The sequence below is a fragment of the Buteo buteo genome, chromosome 12, assembly GCF_964188355.1.
Source record: "Buteo buteo chromosome 12, bButBut1.hap1.1, whole genome shotgun sequence".
NCBI lineage: Eukaryota > Metazoa > Chordata > Aves > Accipitriformes > Accipitridae > Buteo > Buteo buteo.
This window is the reverse complement of record NC_134182.1, coordinates 1,102,290-1,124,339: the sequence shown is the minus strand read 5'-3', so window position 1 is coordinate 1,124,339 and position 22,050 is coordinate 1,102,290. Positions and strand designations below refer to the sequence as shown.

Below are 22,050 nucleotides of genomic sequence, written 5' to 3'. Positions count from 1 at the left end.
AACTATGCAGTTTATCCCACTTTCCATTCATTTCCATACCCATGCAGACTGAAGTTGGCAAATGTTAATGAGGCCATAAAAGAAGATTCATCGTAGGAAAGACCTGAACCTGTACACGCATCACAGCGGACACATGCAAATACATATAAAATTAGCTTTTCAAATTGATCAGCTTGTAGATATGGTTTAGCAGCTGTGGTAGAAAAGCCTGCCCAAAGAAGGAGCCTCCAGGACCTTTTCTTTTGGCAGTGGCATCAGCTTACAAAGACTGTACAACTGCCACCTTAAACACATTCCTCTTCAGCAATGTCCTTTCCCTCCCTCCACTGCAAACTGTCTATTCCCAAGCTCTTCCCTGAGGCTTTCTTACCCATTTCAGCCCCCAAACAAGCTGTTGCCTGCAGGGCACCTCCTTTTGGCTGGGGTAAGAGCTTCAGGCAGTGTTGTTCCAACTACCTGAATACAGATGAGGTTTGAAACTTTAAGCTCCCAAAATTCCCCAGTCCACCACTTCATTACCTAGCTGCCCTCTTGCAGGCCAGACTTTCACTTAGACTGCTTCTGTGCCTCCTTCTGATTAATATCAAGTGATTAAACATTAACTTAAAACAATAAACAGCAAGAAGGAAGCCATCTAGCTAGTAATTTACAAGAACTCAGGTCTGTCACTCCAAGACATATAACTGCAAAGTAAAGGAAAGCATCTCAATTAATTGTTTTTTTCAGACAGAACCAGCAAGCTCCAGCTATCAAGACCTTAATAACTACATTTCAGCTTGTGGAATAGGGAAAGATCTTGAGTAGGACCTGCAAGAATCAAGATTCCAGTCCACCAAGACAGGGAAACGTGGCATGAGCCCTCAGGGTAAGGGGAAAGGGAAGGCACTGCTAATCAGTCAGTCAATAGCAACGAAATGCCAGGTAGGGTCACACAGGGACTTAGAGCACAGCAGGAAAAAAAAATGAAGCCCATAAAGTGAAGGAAAGGCAAGTTAGTGTACAATGTTAATGAGCAGAAATAAAGGAGCAGCCTGCAGGTAAGGTATAGGCTTTTAGCAGTGAAACATGTTTGCAAAAAGCAGAGCAAATGAAGCAAGGTAGGGAAAGGGTCACATAAACAGGCATTTATTCACACACCCCACAGGACAAAGACATGGGAGCTACGTCTAACTCTTCCCCATTAAATCACCCTAAGTATTGACACTTCCTTTGAAGGACAGGAACTTGGACCATCAGTCTTGATAACCTACATTCTAATTGCGTGAAACCGACATGTGTGTCACAGACCAGGAGACAAGAACGAGCATAACACTTGGCAATACAGCACTGATTTATTTAAAATGTATACTGACAGCGTGACCTAAGCAACAGCTATGTTACTTTTCAATACTTAGGTAAAATGGTATTGGCATTAGTGTGAATTGTGTGTGACAAGATTAACCTGAAAGCTGTGTTTGAAGAATAAGGGAGCAGATGCTTCTGTTATTTTAAGTATGCAGCAAACAATGAATAATTATACCCTAGGCAACTGAACAATTGACTTTTGGGACAGAAAAGAAGGCTTGGGGATTAGGGTTTTAAGGTTGTTGACTTGCCTTGAATACATCTTCTGCAACAGCTGTTTAGTTTGTGCCAGAACCTTTCCAGTATGAACCATTTGTTTAAATTCTAAGAATATGCTTTCTCCGTAGCTCCCCAGCAACGCTGCTGACACTAATCAAATCTGAAGTCACCCACACTAGATTTTAGGCAAGCTTGGCATTGAGATACCACTGTGGTGCAAGTACACTCCCTCCACAGTGTTTACTGAATTCTTAAGTTTTCCACTCATTTCGCAGCTGACAGCTGGTTTATATTAAAGGCACAGCCCTCTCAATAGTCCATGAGCTGGGGAACGCAAAGCTGTCTGCAAATGAAAGAGGAAAAAACAGAACATAAACACGACAAAACTGAAACAGCACCAGAAGTGCAAAACCGGAGCTTGAGAGCAGCTGAGTTGGATTTTTATTGAAGCAGTACAGCTTATTTCTCTCTATCACACTCTCCTTCACGAGGAGGAATATTGGGGTGCACAAGCAAAGGTTCAAGAGCAGAACCAATTTAGACATGTAATATTCCACCACAGCTCCTAACTGCCGTTTAACATAAAGCCACTTGCCTGTTGAATGCATACCATAATTGAAAAAGCATACAGTACGGCCAAGCCAGTTCCCCTACCACCACTTAAAACTTGTTAACATGCTGTAAATCCACCAGACGTGCATGCGTGTGTTAACCTTGCAGCAATAAGAGGACTTTGTTCCTACGGATACACATGTATGAACAGGTCCATATTTCCAAGCTGCACAACTCTGCGGGCATGAAATCTTCTTTTCACACAACAGTTTTTGGGAGACAGCCACACAGCTTGAGAATTCCCACTACTGGCAGGCTCTGTGCCTCTGGCTCTCTTTTAGACCACCTGAGCAAAAGTCTCATTTGTGTATTGTAGACCTTTTTCCTTTTAAATGCATGAAGATGGTTGTCTTATATTTGTCCAATTGAGAGAGCTCTGCTTTTGCTGGCAGAGATCAGAAGCCATTCCTCCTTGGAAGTCTGAAGCAAAAAAAATGTTTTTGTGTTAGCAGTGATACTGCCACCTTTTAGATGCAGAACACATCATTAGTAATACATTTTGATTACAATGAACCAACAGTTCCTGTTAGAGGCATACAAGCAAACAAGAACACTAAACAATGCCAAAACATTACATATGCTGACCGTCAGCTGAGCACAGTTACATTTAGCTAGCAGTCACACTGCCCTCTGTAATTGTGACCTGTTTAAAAAGGGCGGCTTAGCAAACAGTGCAAGGCCATAAAGCAACAGCCATGGTTAAAGAACAGATGTATGAACAGATACAGAACTGCTGTCAGCCTCTGACATACCTTGAACAGGGGGTTATTTTGCATACAGCCAGGAAGATTAATCCGTTCCTGCTTTCATCGGTGCTTTATTCAGGGATTCCAGCTTTAGCTATCATCTTGTTGAGGAAACAATCCCAAAAGGACAGAAAAATTAACAACAATTAAAACCAGAGCCTTTGCTAATACTACAGAACTCTGAAGAGCCAAGCCAGAAAACACATACTCAACAAAGGTGAAAAGCAGGTGTTGGAATTTATACTTAACTACACAGAAACAGAACATTTTGCAGCACTGTGCATCAGCCTACCACAGTTTAAAGCAAAACGTGGTCCCTGCTCCAGTAGTCAAAAGGGGAAAAGAACGCTTTACTAGAGACAGCACAAAACTATCAGAAACTGAAAGAAAAGGTTATTCACTCTACTTCTGCTGGATTTTCAAGGACAAGAGAATGGGACATTTCCAATGATTGTGTCCAAATCACAGTTTTCATATTCAGCAGTATAAAACTGATGTTGCCAGCTTTACTCCTGCTTCCTAAAGGTGCTCTGAAACCAATCAAAACCAATCAAAACTTTACAAAAAGTGAGATAGGACTGCCTTAGGGAAGAAAACAGAACCAGGTTTCCCTTCCTGGGGAATCACAAGGAAGTCTAAAAATCTACTCTATCCTTAAATACCTTGCACACACTTTCCTCCACAAGCAAGGATGCTGCAACCTGAAAGCCCTGACTCCAAAGCTCCAGTTACATCACTCTCATTTGTGTAGGCTACTCTGTCTCAGAAAAGTCACCCCAGGGGAACTTTACTGCCAGGGGAAGGCAAATCAGCCTCTAGTCAGGGTAAATGCATTTACTGTTCTCTGATCTGAGCTAGCATATATCCCACTGAAAAGTACTCTTCCAAGACTGTTTAGTTTGGGGTTTTTTTTTCAGTTATGCCACACAACGTCCTTTATTCTGCACACCTACAGTAACAAGAGAGACGAAGTTCCACATGACCTCATTTCTTTTATTCAACACCCATCTCTTTTGCAAGAAGAGCTACCCAGCATTTTAAGTGGGTACTAATTTGATTTTAATACAATCATTCTCATTTAGAACAGCAGCACAGATACTACAGGAAAGAATATTTGAAATCTCAGCTACCCTTCTTCATCCGGTGCCTGATGTGCAAGAAGTGTATTGTATAAGTGAAAGGCAGGGCCCACATTTTGGCCCATCCATCGGTGGTTCTTTTCAGAGGCTGAGAAGGAACAACAGCTCTTGCTATTCACACGTCACCCCTACTAAAACACAACAGGGAGGTAACCAAAGAACACTGTTATCCCTTCCCAAGCTTGATATGAGTGAAAAACTCTGGGCTTAAGAGATGTTAAAAGAAGAATTCTGTATTCTGTTATCTGTGCTTAAAGCCATTGAGCATCCATTCTGACATGGCAGTTACTGAAAAAAGTGAAACTGGCCAGTCTATCAGGGGAGGATTTTTATTTAAAAAAAAAAAAAACTCCACAAAGATCAAACTACTTGCACTACTCAAATCCTATATGCCCTCCACTAGAAGGTTTTGCTTCAGCTGTTTGCTAGATTCAGAAGACAACTTCGATGCCTGGGGTTTTCATGCTCTTCTTTTGATTTCTAAAATTCTCTTTCTGTGGTTTGATAGATTGTGTTGAACAAGAAGGCAGCTGTAGGACTTACTTCAAATATTTTCAAGTGATTGTGTTTTAAAAGTTATTTTTGTAGCCTAACAATCTTTTTTATTGCTCTACTACTCAGTAAGAGTTACAACACTGAAATAAATCTGGGTTAAACAAACACTTTGATTTGGAAAGTCAACATAGATATCCTTCCTGTTAGCTCAGTTCAGTAGTCCTACTTTAAATGATCAAGGCACTTAATAGAGTTTAAAATTAGGAGATCCTGCTTGCAAGTTTAAATTGCCTTCAGTAAGGAAGAGGCAGATTTCTGAAGCTCAGTGTTGCACAGTTTTACCAACACTGACTGCTTTGAGAAAGAGATGCGTGTCCACAAGGCGAGAGAGCAAAGCCTAGATCGCAACCTTACTCCTGGATAGGCGATACTTGTGCCAGGCTGGTCTGAAAGGACACATGACAGCTTGCAGAGGTGATTACCTAGAACAACTTCACTCTTTGTCACAGTTCCCGTCCCACAGTTACAACCTCTATGCTCTCCCCTGCCATCCTGCCTTACAGCCAGCTACATTTAACCTGTGTTCTGGTGACTTTTTTGCTATTTCACCAGCTACCCCAGACTGCTGACTGCCCTATTCATCAGCCCTCATCAACCCTCTCTTCCTGCAAGTTTTACCAACAGTAATTGTCTCATCACTGGGATGGCTGATATAAAAATTACTCAACTTTGACCCCAAGCATGAATTCCAAGATAACTCCCCAGTTCCAAGATAACTCTCCACTGAGCCAGTTTTCAATAGAGGTAACATACTCTTCATTAGCAATGCAAAGCCTTTCAATGAAATAAACTACAGTACAAAGTCAAGTGCTTTGGAGAAACAATTTTACCACTGATGCTTTCATCAACCAGGCTGTAATCTTGACAAACCTGACACATTTTACACTTAAGACCTCCCTTCCACACGGCAGATCTCTTTTCATTAGTAGATATATATTTAGCTGCTCAATCTTCTTCCACTGAATTGCAAATTAACTCTTACCATTAAAATTGCACAGACTCTGACTCAGGCTAATGACTTTAAAGTCTCCTAGGTCTCCTGTTACCCTTTTAATACACCAGAAGTACTTTCTTTTAATCTTCTCGTGGTACTGATTCAGTCACAGCTACATTAACATAGTGCTCTCACATTACAGCCTTAGTGAATCTCCCTTGCTTACAATCACTCACTCTTGATGTCAGAAGCTGTCCACTACTGTAACACCAACAACGTGACACTTACAGTGCAGCTACCCACTAAGTTTCCAAAACCCAGAGTTTTGTAGGGAAATTGCTGTAGAAGCCTATTTAACCAATTTCACATCCTGGCGTGATTACCAAAATAAACTGAACTGCCCCTCAGGCCTGGAAGGATCAAGTAACTTAGCTGTAACCTCCTAAAAGCACATCATGGTGCCTTTCAAAGGAAACTGGACTCAGCAAGCAGGACTCTTTACCTACAGCAGAAGTCCTGCTTGGGTATACTGGGCTTCTTGCACATACCACAGCAGCGGATTCTGGAGAGGAAATGATACTGCCACCATTAGTTTTAATGAAAACACCACAATGTTGTTTTCACCAAAAAGAAACACATATATATTGCATCCTGGAGAAAGCCTACAGACTCGCTGTGATGACCTGTGACTGCATTTGCAGAGAACTTGATTCCTGGCTCAGCAACTACACGCCATTTATAGCATGAATGCAAGTCATCCTTAAAAATTAGCTTGTCATAAGTAGACCATTGATCCTCTGTGTAAGTGAAAACAGGCTGGAAATAGACATGGGGACACTGGAGGAAAAAAGGATATCTAGATGGAAAAGCACATATAGGAACCTAAGACTTGTGCTGATGTTAGAAGTTCAGTTTAGCTGGTCATCCTATAGCACAGCATCATACTGGCCAACAACCCAGCCCACGATCATACTCACTGGTATGCCCAAAGGAACTGGTAATGGCCAGTTGAGAAGAAAGGACAGAAAAGATTGTGATAACACCGAGAAGACCCTGGTCTCCACAGACATCTTCACTCCACAGGTGACTAGAAAGTCCTCTCAGTCCCAGGAGTTACCCAGAACTATCCATATGTTGGGAAGTTTAGGTATACTGAATGAAACAAGCAGAGGTCTGCAATTCATACAGCTCCGAAGTAGAAATATAGGAATTACAAAGTAGTAGCAAATAGCAACACCGCAGTAATTATTAATGCAGGCATAAACCATTAAAGCAGAGCAACTGAACCCAGGGGCACACATGATGTCAGAAGTATGGCACCGCAATGAAATAAGGAGTCCAACACAAAACTCAAGTCATAACTAGAGGGCAAACTGTCTTCAGTCTGAAGCAAGCCTGCCTGAGTGGAGTTCTCCATAAGAAATATGCAGACTTGAAAAAACTGCTCAGAGACTATGAGACTGTAGGAGCACATAACACAGAGCAGGTGCAGCAGAAAAATGCTGTGCTCTACTACAGAAAATCCAGAGAGACTCATGGGAAAGTTGCATCCAAGGAAAGAAATTTTAGATCATACAGACAGGCCTGCAAGAGGATGTTAGAGTCTCAAGAGATGCTTGAGAGAGTAAACCATGCCCGTTTAAACACAAAAACCAAAAAGTCAGTGATGAACATGGTGAAAGAAGATAGGCTTTAACAGTAACACAGAGGCACAGAACTGTCAGCTACACATCAACACGATGGCCTCACAAATCAGTAAGTCCTTAAAAAGAAAGTATCCCAGATTAAAAACCCCACACTAATAAAACTAATAACTCCCCACATTGCTGGGAGTTTTGCAATTTTTGCCGAATCAATTATACATCTTTAAGAAAGAAGGGGGAGAAGATGAGCACAAGGAAAGAGAATTACAATGGCTGCAAAGGCTGAACAAATTGGGAAGATGATGCAGAGACTGAACACCTAATGCCCCAAACTGGTAACCTGGGAGCAATTCAGAGGCACTCATTTAGCCATAAGCTGCCAAAATGGCTGACAACGCATGAGACAAACCAGGATTTAGACACAGCCACTGAGTTCCCATTCATAAAACAAACCAAAAAAAAAGCCAGACACACATGGAAGTAATTACACAATCCCATTTTTAACAGATCTGAGCAAAATATTACTGTGCATCCTCTTCAAGAGAATTGTAGCCAGAAAAACCCCCCACGCTACAAAAAAATCCCCACATAAAGCAAGCCGCTTTTACACATTTTATACAAATGAGGAACTGTATTCAACCTGTACTCACTATGGAAGAAAGCACAGGCAAGTGACTGGAAACCATTTCACAGCTCCTTTGTGAACTTTGCTCAAGAACAACTGAAATAGCAGCAGCTACCCAGCAGGAAGGTGGAATTGGTGAAAAAGCTGCATGACTGATGAAATGTCCCTACACAAGCAGTCCCCTTCCTCCTTGAAGAGCACTAACAAGGAACTAGTTTAACCTGAAGACAGCAATTAAGAGAGAAAATAGCACAAAACTCACTTGGGAAAAAAAATTCTTAAGGAAGATATTGATGAAAACTTGCAGGAGAACAATTCAAAGATTTGTCATCTCTGATACAATGACCAGTCTGGAATAATCATAAAAGACTATGTGAATGCTTCTAGACAAAGTAACATCAGGAAAAACGGGCTAAGCCTAGAGATATAAGGGGCGGAGGGAGGGAGGGGAACACAGATAACAGACATGGCTAAGTTTTCTGTCAGAGGAAAGATACTGCTGCTTAAATCCAAAGAGACACAGGAAGGCATGAAGCACTTCAGCTGCTGGGGCAGGATGGCACTAAGGGTCACCACACGTCACATTTGACACACCTGGGCACACTCACTGTTCCAGGAAAATTCAGCTGCATCAGAGGGAAAGATACCAGCAGACTGCTGCAGCCTCTTCTCTTCATCACCTCACTGTATTTTCATAAAATGCCCAGGAAAGGGTACCATAAAAGCAACCTTCTGCCTTTCAAGAGAAAGCTGCACACAACGAACAAGAAGGCAAACATGGGTGACTACAGTGTAACTGAAATTACATCAAATTGTAATATGTTCAGACAAAAAAGATCTAGCTTGTGGGATACACAGGCTGGACGGCCAGTGAAAGTGTGCCAAAAACACGCCTTGTGGGGACCTGTACCAGGAACAGGGGGCTGCTAAGAGCGAAGATAGCAGAGAGAACTGAAGAGGCAGCCTGAGGGACAGCAGGCTTCTCCAGCAACGCAGGAAGACAAAAGTATCAAGGTACACAGCTTACGCACATGGGATTTGCAGCTTTTCGCTGCTTCACAGCATGAAGAGAGACAGAAACACATTTTAACATTTGCAGCAAACAAGTAGGAGAATAGGGAATGGCAAAATCCATACTTCAGGCCTATAGTCTGACTATTGACTGGGATTAATGAGGCACAGATAAGGACTAGGTCACAGAAGCGAAGGGCAATATACATGTGACCCTTTGCCACAAGGATCAGGGTTCAGCAGAAATGAAATAGGAGAATTTGCTTTGATATCAATGCCAGTATTAAGCTCACTTGATTTTCTTTATTCTCTGTGCTCCCACATAAACGTTTTCTATACCTAAGGCTGCTCAAATGCATTTCCTCAGAACATCAGAGCTACTGACCACAAAGAAAGTCAGAGCAACTACCCAAAACACAATGCTACCTTAATAACCATCTAGCACTTAAACACCGTCACCTGGAAAATGCATCATAACACAAATATTAGAGGAATGGCCATCCACACAAAACACGCATACCAGGAAAGCCAAGCACTGCACGTTGCTTCTTTAGTACTGCATTACTGCATTTAATACATTTCAGACAAAACATCTCCATTCCTTTAAAAAAACAAATCGTTCACAGATTTTTAATGTAGCTACGCGTAAAGTTCTTAGATAACCACTGTATTGTATTTTACTGCTACCTATGGAAGAAAAACAGAAATACCTGTATTTGTTCCTTTCTGTTTGTAAACCACTTAAGAAAAGCCACCGCAACTACAGTATGCACTAGCTGAAGCCACATAAATCTTATTTATCAGATACCCATCCCCGTTATGCATATGTGCACACACACACACACTTTCTGCAACAGAGTAGCTCAAACGCACAGCCACCTTTTCAGAATGAGTTTCAGCTCCTGGATGAATGAACACAGTGCGATGATATGACTGAACCAAAACAGAGGGACAAATACAGTGCTAGTAAAATTCAAAAATACTGCTGCAAGAATAAGCTGCTGCTGCTGGTAAGTCAATACTGTATCCTACAAACATCACTTACATTTACAGTTATGGTGCTATTTATTTCCTTTGCTGAGGAACTAGACATGACCAGAAAGAGCCTTGCTGTGGAAGTGCACACATAAGCCCTGCTGCTGCTCTACAGCCCTGGTCACTGCTGCAATTACAAATATCACTGCCTCTGCAGTCCCCCGCGCTCTGGACCCACGGGATCTGCCACATGATCAGTCCTTGGCTGCAGAACTACGCAGCCACTTCAGGCTACTGTGGGGTCGGTTTGCTTTTCTAATCAGCAGTTTGTGTCATTTACAAAGAGAAGATGGAAACCCACATACTAAAGCTGAACATACGTGCGGTTTTCCCAAGTCTGCAGAGAGACTAAATAACAGCAGCACGAAACGCAGACAGCCCCACTTCCCCTGAACACAGAATTCGCAGCCACCAGAAGTGCTGATTTTAACTATTTCATCAATGAGCATACTGCTAAGAATAGTTTGCTGTGGTACAAATCCCCAGTTCCAGCTATTATGCCACCTCCACCATCCCAGCAACCTTGCAGCAGAGTTTTCACCTCCTTACGGTTTCTGCGAGCTGTGGAGTAAAACTGATGTAACACGCTGAAAACAACAACACAATCAAACACTGATTTCATACCCAGTAGTATAAGGAATGCTGCAATAACAGCATGACTTTGCATCTTAAAATATGAGAATCTAAATGCTCATACATCAACTTGTTGGCCACATAACTAGCCACAGTCAGGGTGCCCCGCAAGGGAGGTCCACTGTATATGCACCCTCCTCACGTTCTTCCTTAAAACACCCACTGCTGTCCGCTGCCAAAGGTGGGATAGAGAGCTAGAAAGCTGTCTGACCTGACTCAGGGTGGTTGTTCTGGACAACAACCTTATCTCTGGGCATCACCTTCTTCTGCCTGGACCTCTCATTCCTGCATGCTCAGATTCACACCTCAGCAGTGTATTTGTTACCCTGTAGAAAATGTAAATGGAGCATATTGGCAGACCCAGACATCTTGCCTGCAAACCACTGTCTGAAGGCTCACAAGGTGAAGAAGTCAAAGGGGGTCCATTGAAAGTCAGTAAGAAAGGCAGACAATGCAATCCAGGACAGCAGAAAAGAAAAAAACAACAGAAGTACAGAAGAGAGCAACTGCTCTGCTTTGCACTTTTACTCAGTTACAAACACACACCATTTTGGCAACACTGCACAGGATGATCTACAGGACTCAAAAAAAAAAAAAATTGAGATGTGGAAAAAGCAAAGTGAGTTCCAAACAAGACTTTCCTACAGTGTCAAGAGTTTAACAAACACAGCTGTATGGAATATAGCACCTGACCCAAAAAGAAGAAAAAAAAAAAAAGAAAATGCCCAAAACGCCAGGACTTCAAGGACTTCTGAAATAGGCTTCAAAGGCTTAACACGGAGGAAAGTGAGGAAAATTTGCCTGCTGACCATTTTAAAATGCGCAGATGGAGAAATAAATACAAGAAAACTTTCCACAGATGAGATGTGTTTTCCCTGCTTTTAGCTTGGCCTTTACAATACTGCGTATCTAACAGCTGTGCTATGTCTGGTTTCTACAAAGTACCTGCTTGTCAGACCAAGCCAACAGCCTGCGCTGTGTGCTCTTAGGGCTTGCTCAATGCTCATCACTGAAGGAGCATTTCCACTTCAGTAAAAAGTACTTGAATGCCACTCATAATGTTGAAGAAGCTAATAAGCCATCATTTGGTTACCACTGGTCTTAGAAGTTATCCACTCGGACAAATGGAGTAAATCTGCTGAATTTTTAAATGTTATAAAAGCAGAGCTCTGACAGACTCTGATCTATTGCACAGTCATTGAAATGGAGAGATCAACCCAGCGCCATTTTCAATTACCAAAAGCTTGTCATAACAGGAACAGAGCACTGACAACATCCCAAAGGTTTACCTCCAGGGCACAAAATTGAATAGCTATTACCCAATAAAAGAAATAACATTAAAGCCTCTGTCTCTGAACATGACAAAAATCCATGTCATGAACAGGAAAAAGTTATTTTCAAATGTTAATTTTGTTTATGAGAACAGAAAAATTGTCAGAAAATTTACCAGAGAAACAGACACGTTGGCTCGTTTCCTAGAAATCCACTGATAAACGCTTTTTTTTTTTTTTTAACAGGCTGCTGTATTCCTGAAGCACAGCAATTTGGCTTCAGCTACCCAAACCACACAGCTATTTTGACCATTAAATATTCTTCACACTTACAAAACGTGGTCAGAGAAAAGCACTATACTGGTGTAGATGAAACTAAAAGGCTCTTTTCCTCCCCAGCCCTCTGCAACTGTGAGTCCGTCTTCATTGTGTATTACATCCGCCTGAAATCTTGCACGAAGAAGGTTCCAGCTTGTAAGCAGCTTCTATTGTTACAGATTTTCTTTTTTATATAGAGGAACACAAACATTTTCCCAGTATAAATCTGTACAAAACGTTTTAAATGTTAACACAGCTAGCAAAAAGCCACAGCTAAACTCTTTTTAATGGAGCCATGCATATAAGCTTCTCCTACCGACACCTAAATCCAATTCATTTATAGGAAAGAGATCACTTTGACAGGCACCAGCTTTTTCCAAAAAGAAAAGACATCCTACCTGCAGGCCCCTGCTCCTCCACATACACTCTCTGAAGGAGAGGATTTTGTGCTAGCCATGTTTTTCGGGCAAACGCCTGCCTGTACCAAAGGGGGCTGGATGAAGCAACGCTCAGGTATTAAAAAAAAAAATAAAAATCAAATCCTGCCAGCCTTTGCTGGCCAGATCCGGGTCTGCAGGACCCGCTACCACCCGTTCTCTAATTAGTTATTTGTACCGAGAACTCAGAAGCATCCGAGGGGACGGCACCTGCTCACCCGGCACACAAAACCCAGGGAAGCGCAACCCGGGTGGGAAACATCCCGAATTCCCACGTACCTCCCTGCCCCTCCCCGGGAAAGGCCCTTTCCCTCTCCTTGCAAAACACAGCCCCGCCAACGGGCTGAGGAGGTGCCCGAGGCCCCGCTCCCGGTGAGGAGAGGGGCGGGAAGACGCTGCTGCGGCCTCAGGCCCCGCGGGTGGCGGAGAGGCCGAGACCGGGGGCGGGGGGGGTCTCTTCAGAGCGGGGCGGTGGGCTCGGCCGGGGGGGGGGATGGATAACAAAGCCCGGCGTCGGGGCGCCCCGCCGGCGGCCCTCACCTGCCCAGCGGTCGCTTCATGCCCGCGTCGACGACGTCGGCGGCGGCGGCGGGGGGCAGGCGCAGGCTGTGCCTCAGGCTGCAGCCCTTGTCAAGGGGCGCGGGAGCGGCGGCGGCGCGCTCATGCTCCACCGTGACAGACTCGTTGCGTTTCCTCATGCCGAGGCGGCGGCGGGCCGGGGCGGCGGAGACGGCAGAAGCGACGCCGCGCAACTGCCGCCGCTCGCCCTGCGCCGCGCTCAGCGCCGCACCACGCCCCGCCCCGCCCCGCCAAGCCCCGCCCACCGGCGCTCCCCTCAGCGAGGAAAGGCGGCGCTTGCCAGCACTTCGGCGGGAGCGCGGCGCCATCTTTAGTGCGGGCAAAAGCGCCTCCGGCCGCCATTTTGTTGGCGGCCGGAGGCGGGGACTCGGAAGGCGCGGGCGAGGGGAATAATGTCTGTGGGCGGCACGTTCGGCTTCAGGCCCTGGGCTGGCCCTCTCTCCTGGGCTTGGGAGCGGTGGTGGTGTGAGGAGATGATCCCTGAGGGCTTTGGGAGTGAAGGGGCACAATGGGTGTGGAGTGTGCAGGGCCTTGTCCTTAAGTGTGAGGTGACGTGCTGGTGCGTGTCCCAGCGCAGGGACCTGGGAGAGATCCCCTCTGGTGTGGTCTTCGTGGGCCTGGAGGGGCTGAGAGACCCTGCCCAGGACTAGAGGCTGAGCTCGCCTGAGCATGGAGGAATGGCGTAGTTCGTACAAGGATGGGGTGAAAGGCAAAACTAGCAGTAGCCCTGACTGTTAGACTCAGCAGTGAGGACAGGAGTGAAGCACTGAGACGGCCTTGGTCCCTGAACAGTCAAGAGATCTCACCTTCCACTATCTTGTCTTCCAAAACTTTCTCTGAAGCGAAAGGCAGCTATATCAAAGTTTTGCATGTGACTGCCCCTGACTACATTTGCTCTGTAGCCTTCTGGGGAGGTTATGATACCACTTTGGAAAGCACGTCCTCATCTGCTGATCTCTACAGACACGCACGTGCACAGGCAAGGCTAATTTGCTATAGAGCTTCCCTAGCAGTGTGGGGATTCTGCACTGGAAACGAGTGGTGGCAAATAAAGAACAAATAAAACATCTCCTCCAGTATCAGCAATAGCTGGTGACTGCACTGTCCGTACCATTGGGGAGCAGGATAGCAATGCACTGCAGAAAGCAGCCATGCTCATGTGTTCTGTCTCCCACTGCTGCTGCTGGGTTGATCTATCGGGGTACCTTCTGTGATCCTGTAAAGTGAAAAAGTGAAGCAATTCCTAGAAAATGGCTCTTGGGACAAGTGATCTCGGCTGTCTTGCATCCATTTCTTCCGACTTGCTGCTGACTGATCCTGTACCTGATGGAACATGGAGATTCAAGAGAAATACATAAGTGAATTAATCCCAGGAGCAAAGACAAGGCAGGAAAAAAAGGAGGAAGCAATTGTTAAAATACAAGCCTCAACTACCTCAGCAGTTATGTGTAGCTAGCAGAAAGTACTGTGTGATGTACTGATACGTGCTTTGTCATGTTTCTGGAAGCTTCTTCTAACATTTGAGACCTTTTAGAGATTTTCCCTTCACCAGATCATAATTGCTGAAATTTCCAGCCAGTCTTTTGGAAAGAGTGGTTGTTCTCTGGCATGCTTTGAACAGCAAAGGAGAGTGTTCTTGTCCCTCTGATTTTATTTCATTTCCTACATCTCATTGGGAAGACTGAATGCTGCAGTTGGGGATTGTTAGTCATATGTTAGGAGCTTTGCCTGGTGACAACATTTCATGAGTGGTGTTCACTCCAAAAGCAGGCTCTGCAAAGGCTGTATGGGGCTCTTTGGGAGTGGCAGTGCAGTCCTGTGAAGAGGGAATTGCAAGCTGCCCAACAGGCTTTGATACAAGGGGAATGGATGCAGGTGTCATAAATCCTCTGAGATGCCTCTGGGTGAAGTTTATTGCTGAGAAGGACAACTTAGGAAAATTACTTGAAAGTCTGTCTTTGTGGCATGGGTCTTAATACCAGTTGGCTTTTTCTCTGTGCTAGAAAGAAGACAAGCAAGTATTTTCTTGTGGCAACCTTAAACTATTCTCAGCATTTCTAAAAGCTTCTCTTCCTTAACTATGTATGAGTATAAACAGGTGCTTGTTTGGTCTCTCCCATCATATCAGATGTTTAAGATTCAGAAATCACCACATCTTTTTTTTTTTTTAGTGTAATGTCCTCCGTGCTGCTCGTAGATAATTTATAGAATATGAAGAGGTTGTCCCATGTGGGATCAGTACTTGCCCTTCTTACCTATTGAAAGAAATGAGTAGTGCCTCAGAAATTTGCCCACTCACAGAAATCAGTGCACAACATCCATTCTGAATTCTAAATTAACCCCAAATGCCATGGTTGAATTCTGGTGGACTTGATAGGAGCTTGTTGAGGCAAGGGTCCGCTACAAACTGTACTTCTGCTGCTGTTACAGGCAAACCAGGGTGAAATTCTACCATCTGCGGTCACCAAATACTTCATCTGAACAAGGCAAAACAGCTTAGGGCATGTGCTGCCACAGGATTTCTTAGCAGCTGGTAACTCCATGTGGTTCTACAAAGAGAGCATGTACAGGAAGAACAGGAAAATCCAGTCTGAGTAAACGTTGGGAAAGAATTTGAGATTTCTTAGCTCAAGGCATGAACAAAGATTATGGTAGAGCAGTAGTAGAAACTATCCCTGTGGGCAAGGACGTGTTCCATAGGGTTTCTGTATGTCCGGAATGATCTGGAAGAGGTCTGGAGACAGGCCATGACGCAAGGACAGAGCCTGCTGGGCTGCACTAATGGCAATCTCCTCCTCACCCTGTATTCTCCAGAGGCAGCCACACCTGAACTCACCTGCCTAGCCTAGAGATGTGGAAGATAGATGGAAAGCAAAGGACAGCAAGCGAGCACAGATCCTAAGTAACATTATCAAAAGAAGGGATGAGAGCTGTATTTGGCTGTGGATGAGGTCAACCAAGTCTCCCCAAAGGACAGAATTCAGAGCAGGAGATGCTGAAGGAACCCCGAAAAGCCAGGAGAAAGTACTGGTTAGGAAACCACTGGGAGATGCGTGAAAGGGGCGCAAAAGCCAAGGAGAGGTGACACAGGGCAGAGCAGAAGGAGGCTGCACCCTGTTGAGGAAGGCAGCAGTACCTCTGGAAATGCAGAGGGGCCTGCTAGGAGGACAGCTACCCACAGCTTTCTGTTCCTCAAACTGCTTGTCTCTGACAGGGCAAAGAGGGAAACCTGATGCTACAAGCTTTCCCTAGCCACCCATCACAACACAAATTCTATAGCTCAAGTTGGTGGCACTGTGTTTGTGCTTGATGGGCAGCGCAGGGATCTCCGGTGGATTGAGCACGTCTCCAGCTTCTGCCTTTGCAGCACAGCACCACGGCCTTCTTCATTCTGCTCACCCAGCTGTACCCAAGTTGGACCATGTAGAGGAAATTATGGAGAGTCCAGATGGAGGGGACTGTAGAGCCATCCTTCCATGCTGACTTCCTGAAGGCAGGAAAATCCAGGTTACTAACGGTAGAGCCAACTTTGGAAAGGTCTGTCACGCAGTGCTCCTAATGACTCAGACAAGTGTCTCCTGCTGATGTTTCCAAGTCAGCACAACCCGCTGCCTGCTACCTGCTAGTTTTCCTAGTCAACAGTAGACACAGAGCTGACTGAAGCCAGCAGAGCTGGACAGAGTTTCACTGTGTGCTAGTGCTCCAGTTTGCTGTGCAGGGGCTGAGCCAAGCCTCTCCAGCAAAGCTAGAGTGCTTCCACCACTCTCCTGATCCATCCTCGGCTGTAGCTAAGCCGGTTTCTGAAAGCCCCATGTTGAAATGAGTAGTGCTTTTTAGATTACACATTGTCAGTTAAGAAGTAAAGCATCTGGGAAGCATTTCTACTCACTTGCCTGCCTGGGCAATTCTTCACTAGTGTGTCTGAAGGTGTCCAAAAGCTGTCTCTCCACAGTTTTCTTCATGCTGACCATCTGGCTGACATGCCAGTGGCAGTGGTCAGTGACAGATGGTCAAGAGGTGCAGGAATGTCATTCAGACCCCTTTTTGCTCACCTCAGTTTTCCGTGAACCTCCTCCAGAAGCTGCAGATCTGGTGACTTCATCTCTGGGAATTCAAGAGGCCGTGCAGAATCAGAGTGGTTTGGGTTGGCAAGGACCTTAAAAGATCGTCTAGTCTAACCTCTCTGCCATGGGCAGGGACATCTTTCACTTGATCCAGTTGCTCTAAGCCTTGTCCAAACTGACTTTGAACACTTCCAATGATGGGGCATCCACAGCTTCTCTGGGAAACCTGCTCCAGGAGCCACTATTCTTTCTCCTCTTCATTAATGACCTGGATGATGGGTCAGAGTGCACCCTCAGCGAGTTTGCAGATGATCAAAAACTGCGAGGAGCGGCTGATACAGCAGAGGGTTGTGCGGCTGTTCAGAGGTGACCAGGTAGGCTGGAGAAATGAGCCTCATGAAGTTAAACAAAGGGACGTGCAAAGTTCTGCACGTGGGGAGGGTAAACCAGTACATGCTGGAGGTATGACAACTGGCCAGCCATGGCCTTGAAACTTTCTGGCCTTTGCTGCCTTCAGGAATTGCAGGCCCCTGAGGCCAGAGGGAGTGCCTGGGGTGAGGAAGAGTTCCCCTTGGGAAGGGAGAACCAGTCTGAGGAACAAATGGGACAAACACAAGTCCCTGGGAGCAGATGGGGTGCCTCCGGAGTGCTGAGCACATACTGGAGCAAGTGCTGTGAAGGGCCACAAAGATGACGAAGGGACTGGAGAAACGGCCCTGGGAGGCTGGGGATGGCTCTGCTCAGGGTGGGAACCTTCATATTCCTGGGGCCTGGCAGCTCCCACAGTCACAGAGAGGCTTTGAATGGAGAGATGTCCCCAAACAGGGAGGCTGCTTTGTGGGCTGGAGGGTGATGCCACCATGGATTGCAGGAGGTCCCTTGCAAGGGCTCTCCATGATGGGAGCTCTGCCAGGAAAGAGGGAGCCAAGAGAGGGTACAAGGCTTTTATTAGCAGCTCCCCGAAGTCAAGAGGGCCCCAAAACTGCATGGGAGTTCTGAGTGCTTGGCGACCTTTGGGGGCTGCCTTTGGGGGAAGACAGGGGGCTGCTGGGTCTGGCACAGCTGGTTGGTGGCATCGAAAGGCATCCAGCCCAGGAGCAGAGCATAGAAGATGACTCTGGCGCTCCAGGTGTCTGCCAGGAAGGGGTTGTAGGGCTGCGCCTGCAGGATCTCGGTCCAGGCGTAAGCATAGGAACCGCAGAAGGTCTGGCTCAGCACTGCCTTGGCGGGCAGCCCCACATGTTGGGAGGCCCCGAGGGACTCCCCGCTGGCATCCTGCAGGGCCACCCTCCTGGAGAAGCTGGAGATGGAGACTTCACATTGTCCTCACTGTCCAGGAGAAGGTTGTCCACCTTCAAGTCCCTGCAGTGGAGAGGCAGAACGTGCTGGGGGCAGGCAGGGGTGGCTGGCAGCCGTGGGGAGGGGGAGCTCAGGGGCCAAGGAGGGAGCTGTGGGTAGATGAGGGGTCGGGGGCTCCTCTGGGAGGAGGAGGGCTTAGACTGGGAGCTGTGGGGCAGGTGGCCATGTGGAGGGAGGATAGGTAAGGGTGCGGTGTGGCAGGCAGAGGTGTGGAGACCACGAGAGGCTTCCAGGAGGCCCTTCATTGCCTGGGCTGGGAACAATCCTCCAGGCAGCATGGCCGGGGCCCTGCAGACCCCTCACTGCCTCGGGGAGCTCTGTCCCCAGCTGCCAGAGTGGGTACCCTGTGCCCCCACCATGCTCACTCACCGGTGGATGATGGCCCTGCTGCGCAGATAAGGCAGAGCGAGGAGCAGCTGGGAGAACCAGAGCCCTGCCTGTCCCTGGGAGCAGGGTTCTTGGCCCTGCAACCGCTCCAGGATGCTCCCTGAGGGGGCCAGCTCCATGAGGAGCTAGAAGCCCGGCCTTATCTCCGTACCTTGCTATACCGTGATGGCACAAGCCCTTCAAGACCTGTGGGCAGCAGGGGCTTGACGTGGGACAGGCCTGCCCCCCTCTGGCCCCCTTTTGCCTTGCACTCCCGCTCCTTTTGCCCACCAATGCTCTCCTCTAACCCTCGGCAGTTCCCCACAAAGTGCCCACCACAGCTGCTCTCCTCCTGGAACTCCCACCGCCAATAGCTCCCTGCCCCTCTGAATCTCTGCCCATTGCCCCCCGGTGCCCCCAGTTGCCCTTCTACCCCAGGGACTCCCCCTGCCCCTTCAACTCCTCCAATGCCCCTGCCCTGTTAAGCCTCCCAGTAGCACCACTGCCCATGAAGCTCTCCAAAGGGTGCTACCCCTTATCCCCTGATGCCCCAAGGCCCCTCCGATGCCCCCCCTCCCTTTGCCCCGCAGCATTTCGTGATGCTTAGGGGGGCCCCCCACTGCCCCCTGCTTGCCCTGCCTGCATCTGATGGGACAGGAGCTTCCTGAAGTCTTCCTCCAGCACCTTCCTTTTGGAGATGAACTTAATGGGCACCTTGTGCCACACCGGGGGGGGGGGGGGGGGCTGCAGCCTCATACACCTCCCAGTAGGCACCATGAGCCAGCAGCAGCTCCAGCTTCCCCAGCACCAGGATGGTCTCAGGGTCGGGAGGTGCTGAGCCCCCTAGAACCACCGATAGACACGGCCGAGCCCCAGCCTCCCAGCTGGAAGGTCAAATACCTGAGCTGGCCTGGAAAAGCCCCTGGAGCAGCAGTAGCAGCAGAAGAGCTGAGGTCCCCAACTTTTGCTGCCCAGACAGTGAGAGAGGACAACAGTTGAGGAATCTCACTCGAGGCGGGGACGATGTACGAGCCCTCTGGCTGCCTGCCCTGGGCTGGGGACCCCATGCCCTGCAGCCATCACGGTCCTCCTCCTTGTCATCCACCTGCTGTGACGGAGATGGCAGCTGGGAGGGGGTCCCCAACTCTGCGTGGGGGGGGGGAGTGCTGCCAGCAGCCCCAGATAGGGGGGATATAGAACTCGCTCATTGGGGTTTGCTGCAGGGGCTGGACCCTGAGATGTCCAGGGCTGAGAGGCTGGGCAGGTGGCAGCAAAGGGGGTTCTAGTGAAACCCCTTCCAAAGCTTTTCAGAAAGCTTGGAAAACTACAGTTTTGCTCTTTGCAGCGCTCCCTGCTCTGGGCAAGCACATCCTTCACAACCAAGACTAGGCTGGAAATTGAGACTGGCACGGGGGTCTCACTGCTCATGCGCTTGCACTGGGTGTGCAGGGCTCCTGCTGGAAAAGGCAGCTGCTGGGCGGCTGAGGCAGCAGGATGCAAGTCCTCTGCTGGCGGGTGTCGTGGTTTAACCCCCGGCCAGCAACTAAGCACCCCACAGGTGCTCACTCAGCTCCCTCACAGTAGGATAGGGGAGAGAATCAGAAGGGTAAAAGTGAGAAAACTCATGGGCTGAGATAAAGACAGTTTAAGAGGTAAAGCAAAAGCCACATGTGCAGGCAAAGCAAAGCAAGGAATTCATTCACCACTTCCCAGGGGCAGGCAGGTGCTCAGCCATCTCCAGGAAAGCGTAATGGTGACTTGGGAAGACAAACGCCATCACTCTGAACATCCCCCCCTCTTCCTTCTTCTTCCCCCAGCTTTATATGCTGAGCATGACATCCTATGGTCTGGAATATCCCTTGGGTCAGTTGGGCTCAGCTGTCCCAGCTGTGTCCCCTCCCAGCTTCTTGTGCTCCCCCCAGCCTGCTCGCTGGTGGGGTGGGGTGAGAAGCAGAAAAGGTCTTGGCTCTGTGCAAGCACTGCTCAGCAATAACTGAAACATGTCTGCATTATCAGCACTGTTTTCAGCACAAATCCAAAACATAGCCCCATACTAGCTACTATGAAGAAAATTAACTCTATCCCAGCCAAAACCAGCACAGCAGGTTCAGGAAAATTAGGCCCAAACACCAGCTGCTTGGCACTGGGAGGAATTCAGAGGCCAAATAGCAGCTTGGTGAAGCTGAGCTCCTCCAGGACCAGTCGCCAGAGGAACTGCAAGGAAAGGCAATCCAGAACACGACGTGACAACTTAGGAGAAGAAATGGGGATAGCTGTGAACTCTTCAAGCAAGTGGCTTTTCTGTGCTCACACTGGCGCGCTGCCCTGCTCACAAGCACCCAGATGGTTGTGCTGATGCTCTGACACTCGTGCATGACACAGGAGAGAGACAACAGCAACCAGGGCCTTGCTCTGTTCCAGGGGAACCTCTTGAGTGCCGATGGCTGTCAAGCCAACGAGGATAAGCATGCTGGCAAGCTTTTGGACTGACCTTAGACCCTCTAGGCATCACGAGCCCTAACAAGGCAGCCCTTTGCCAGCAGATCCTGCTCAGTTCAGGTCCATGAACTTGAGGGCAGCTTGCTGCCCGCTGGTTGCTTTTCCCCGACGTTGAACCCCAGCTTGAAGGCAACGTCTGCAGGCGGCTGGAGGCTGTCCTCCTACTGCGAGGATGCAGGGCCATCTGCCACCGAGTTGTCCCAAGCTGCCCCATGCAATCAGGGAAGCGTCCTGGGACCCGCGTCCCAGGAACAGCCTTCTCCATCATCAGCGGGGGACACTGCGCTGGCTGTGCTGGGCCTTGCAGCGCTTCCGCACACACATCACCATCCACCCTTGGATCCATCCATCCACCAGCTTGCGCCGACACCGTTATTTCCACCAACAGCCTCCCCAAAGCCGTGCCTCCGAGCACCAACAAGCACCTGCCCCGCAAAGCTGGGGCACAGCCCCTGGGGCCAGCTCAGGCTGTCGGGGCTCTTCCTCCCCAAGGGAGAGCTACAGCAGGAGAACGAACCCCGCCGCTTTTACTCCCGCCCTCCCGGAGGCATGTGCGCTCAGCAAGGACCCGGGAGCCCCGGGCAGCTCCTCGGCGCCTCCCCGCTGCGGCCGGGTGCCTGCCAGCACCGAGGCTCCCGTGGAGATCTGCCCCTAAAGCCGC

General features: G+C 47.9%; 1 protein-coding gene across 1 annotated transcript in view; it reads right to left on the bottom strand.

Moving 5' to 3' along the window:
* Window positions 1-13,314, bottom strand: part of ABHD12 (abhydrolase domain containing 12, lysophospholipase) — a 46,542-nt gene extending 33,228 nt beyond the window's left edge. Inside the window, exon 1 of the mRNA XM_075042378.1 lies at window positions 13,063-13,314. Coding sequence (XP_074898479.1) covers window positions 13,063-13,220 — 158 coding nt within the window. The 5' untranslated portion in view covers window positions 13,221-13,314. The remainder of the gene's footprint in view (window positions 1-13,062) is intronic.
* Window positions 13,315-22,050: the final 8,736 nt, after the last annotated feature.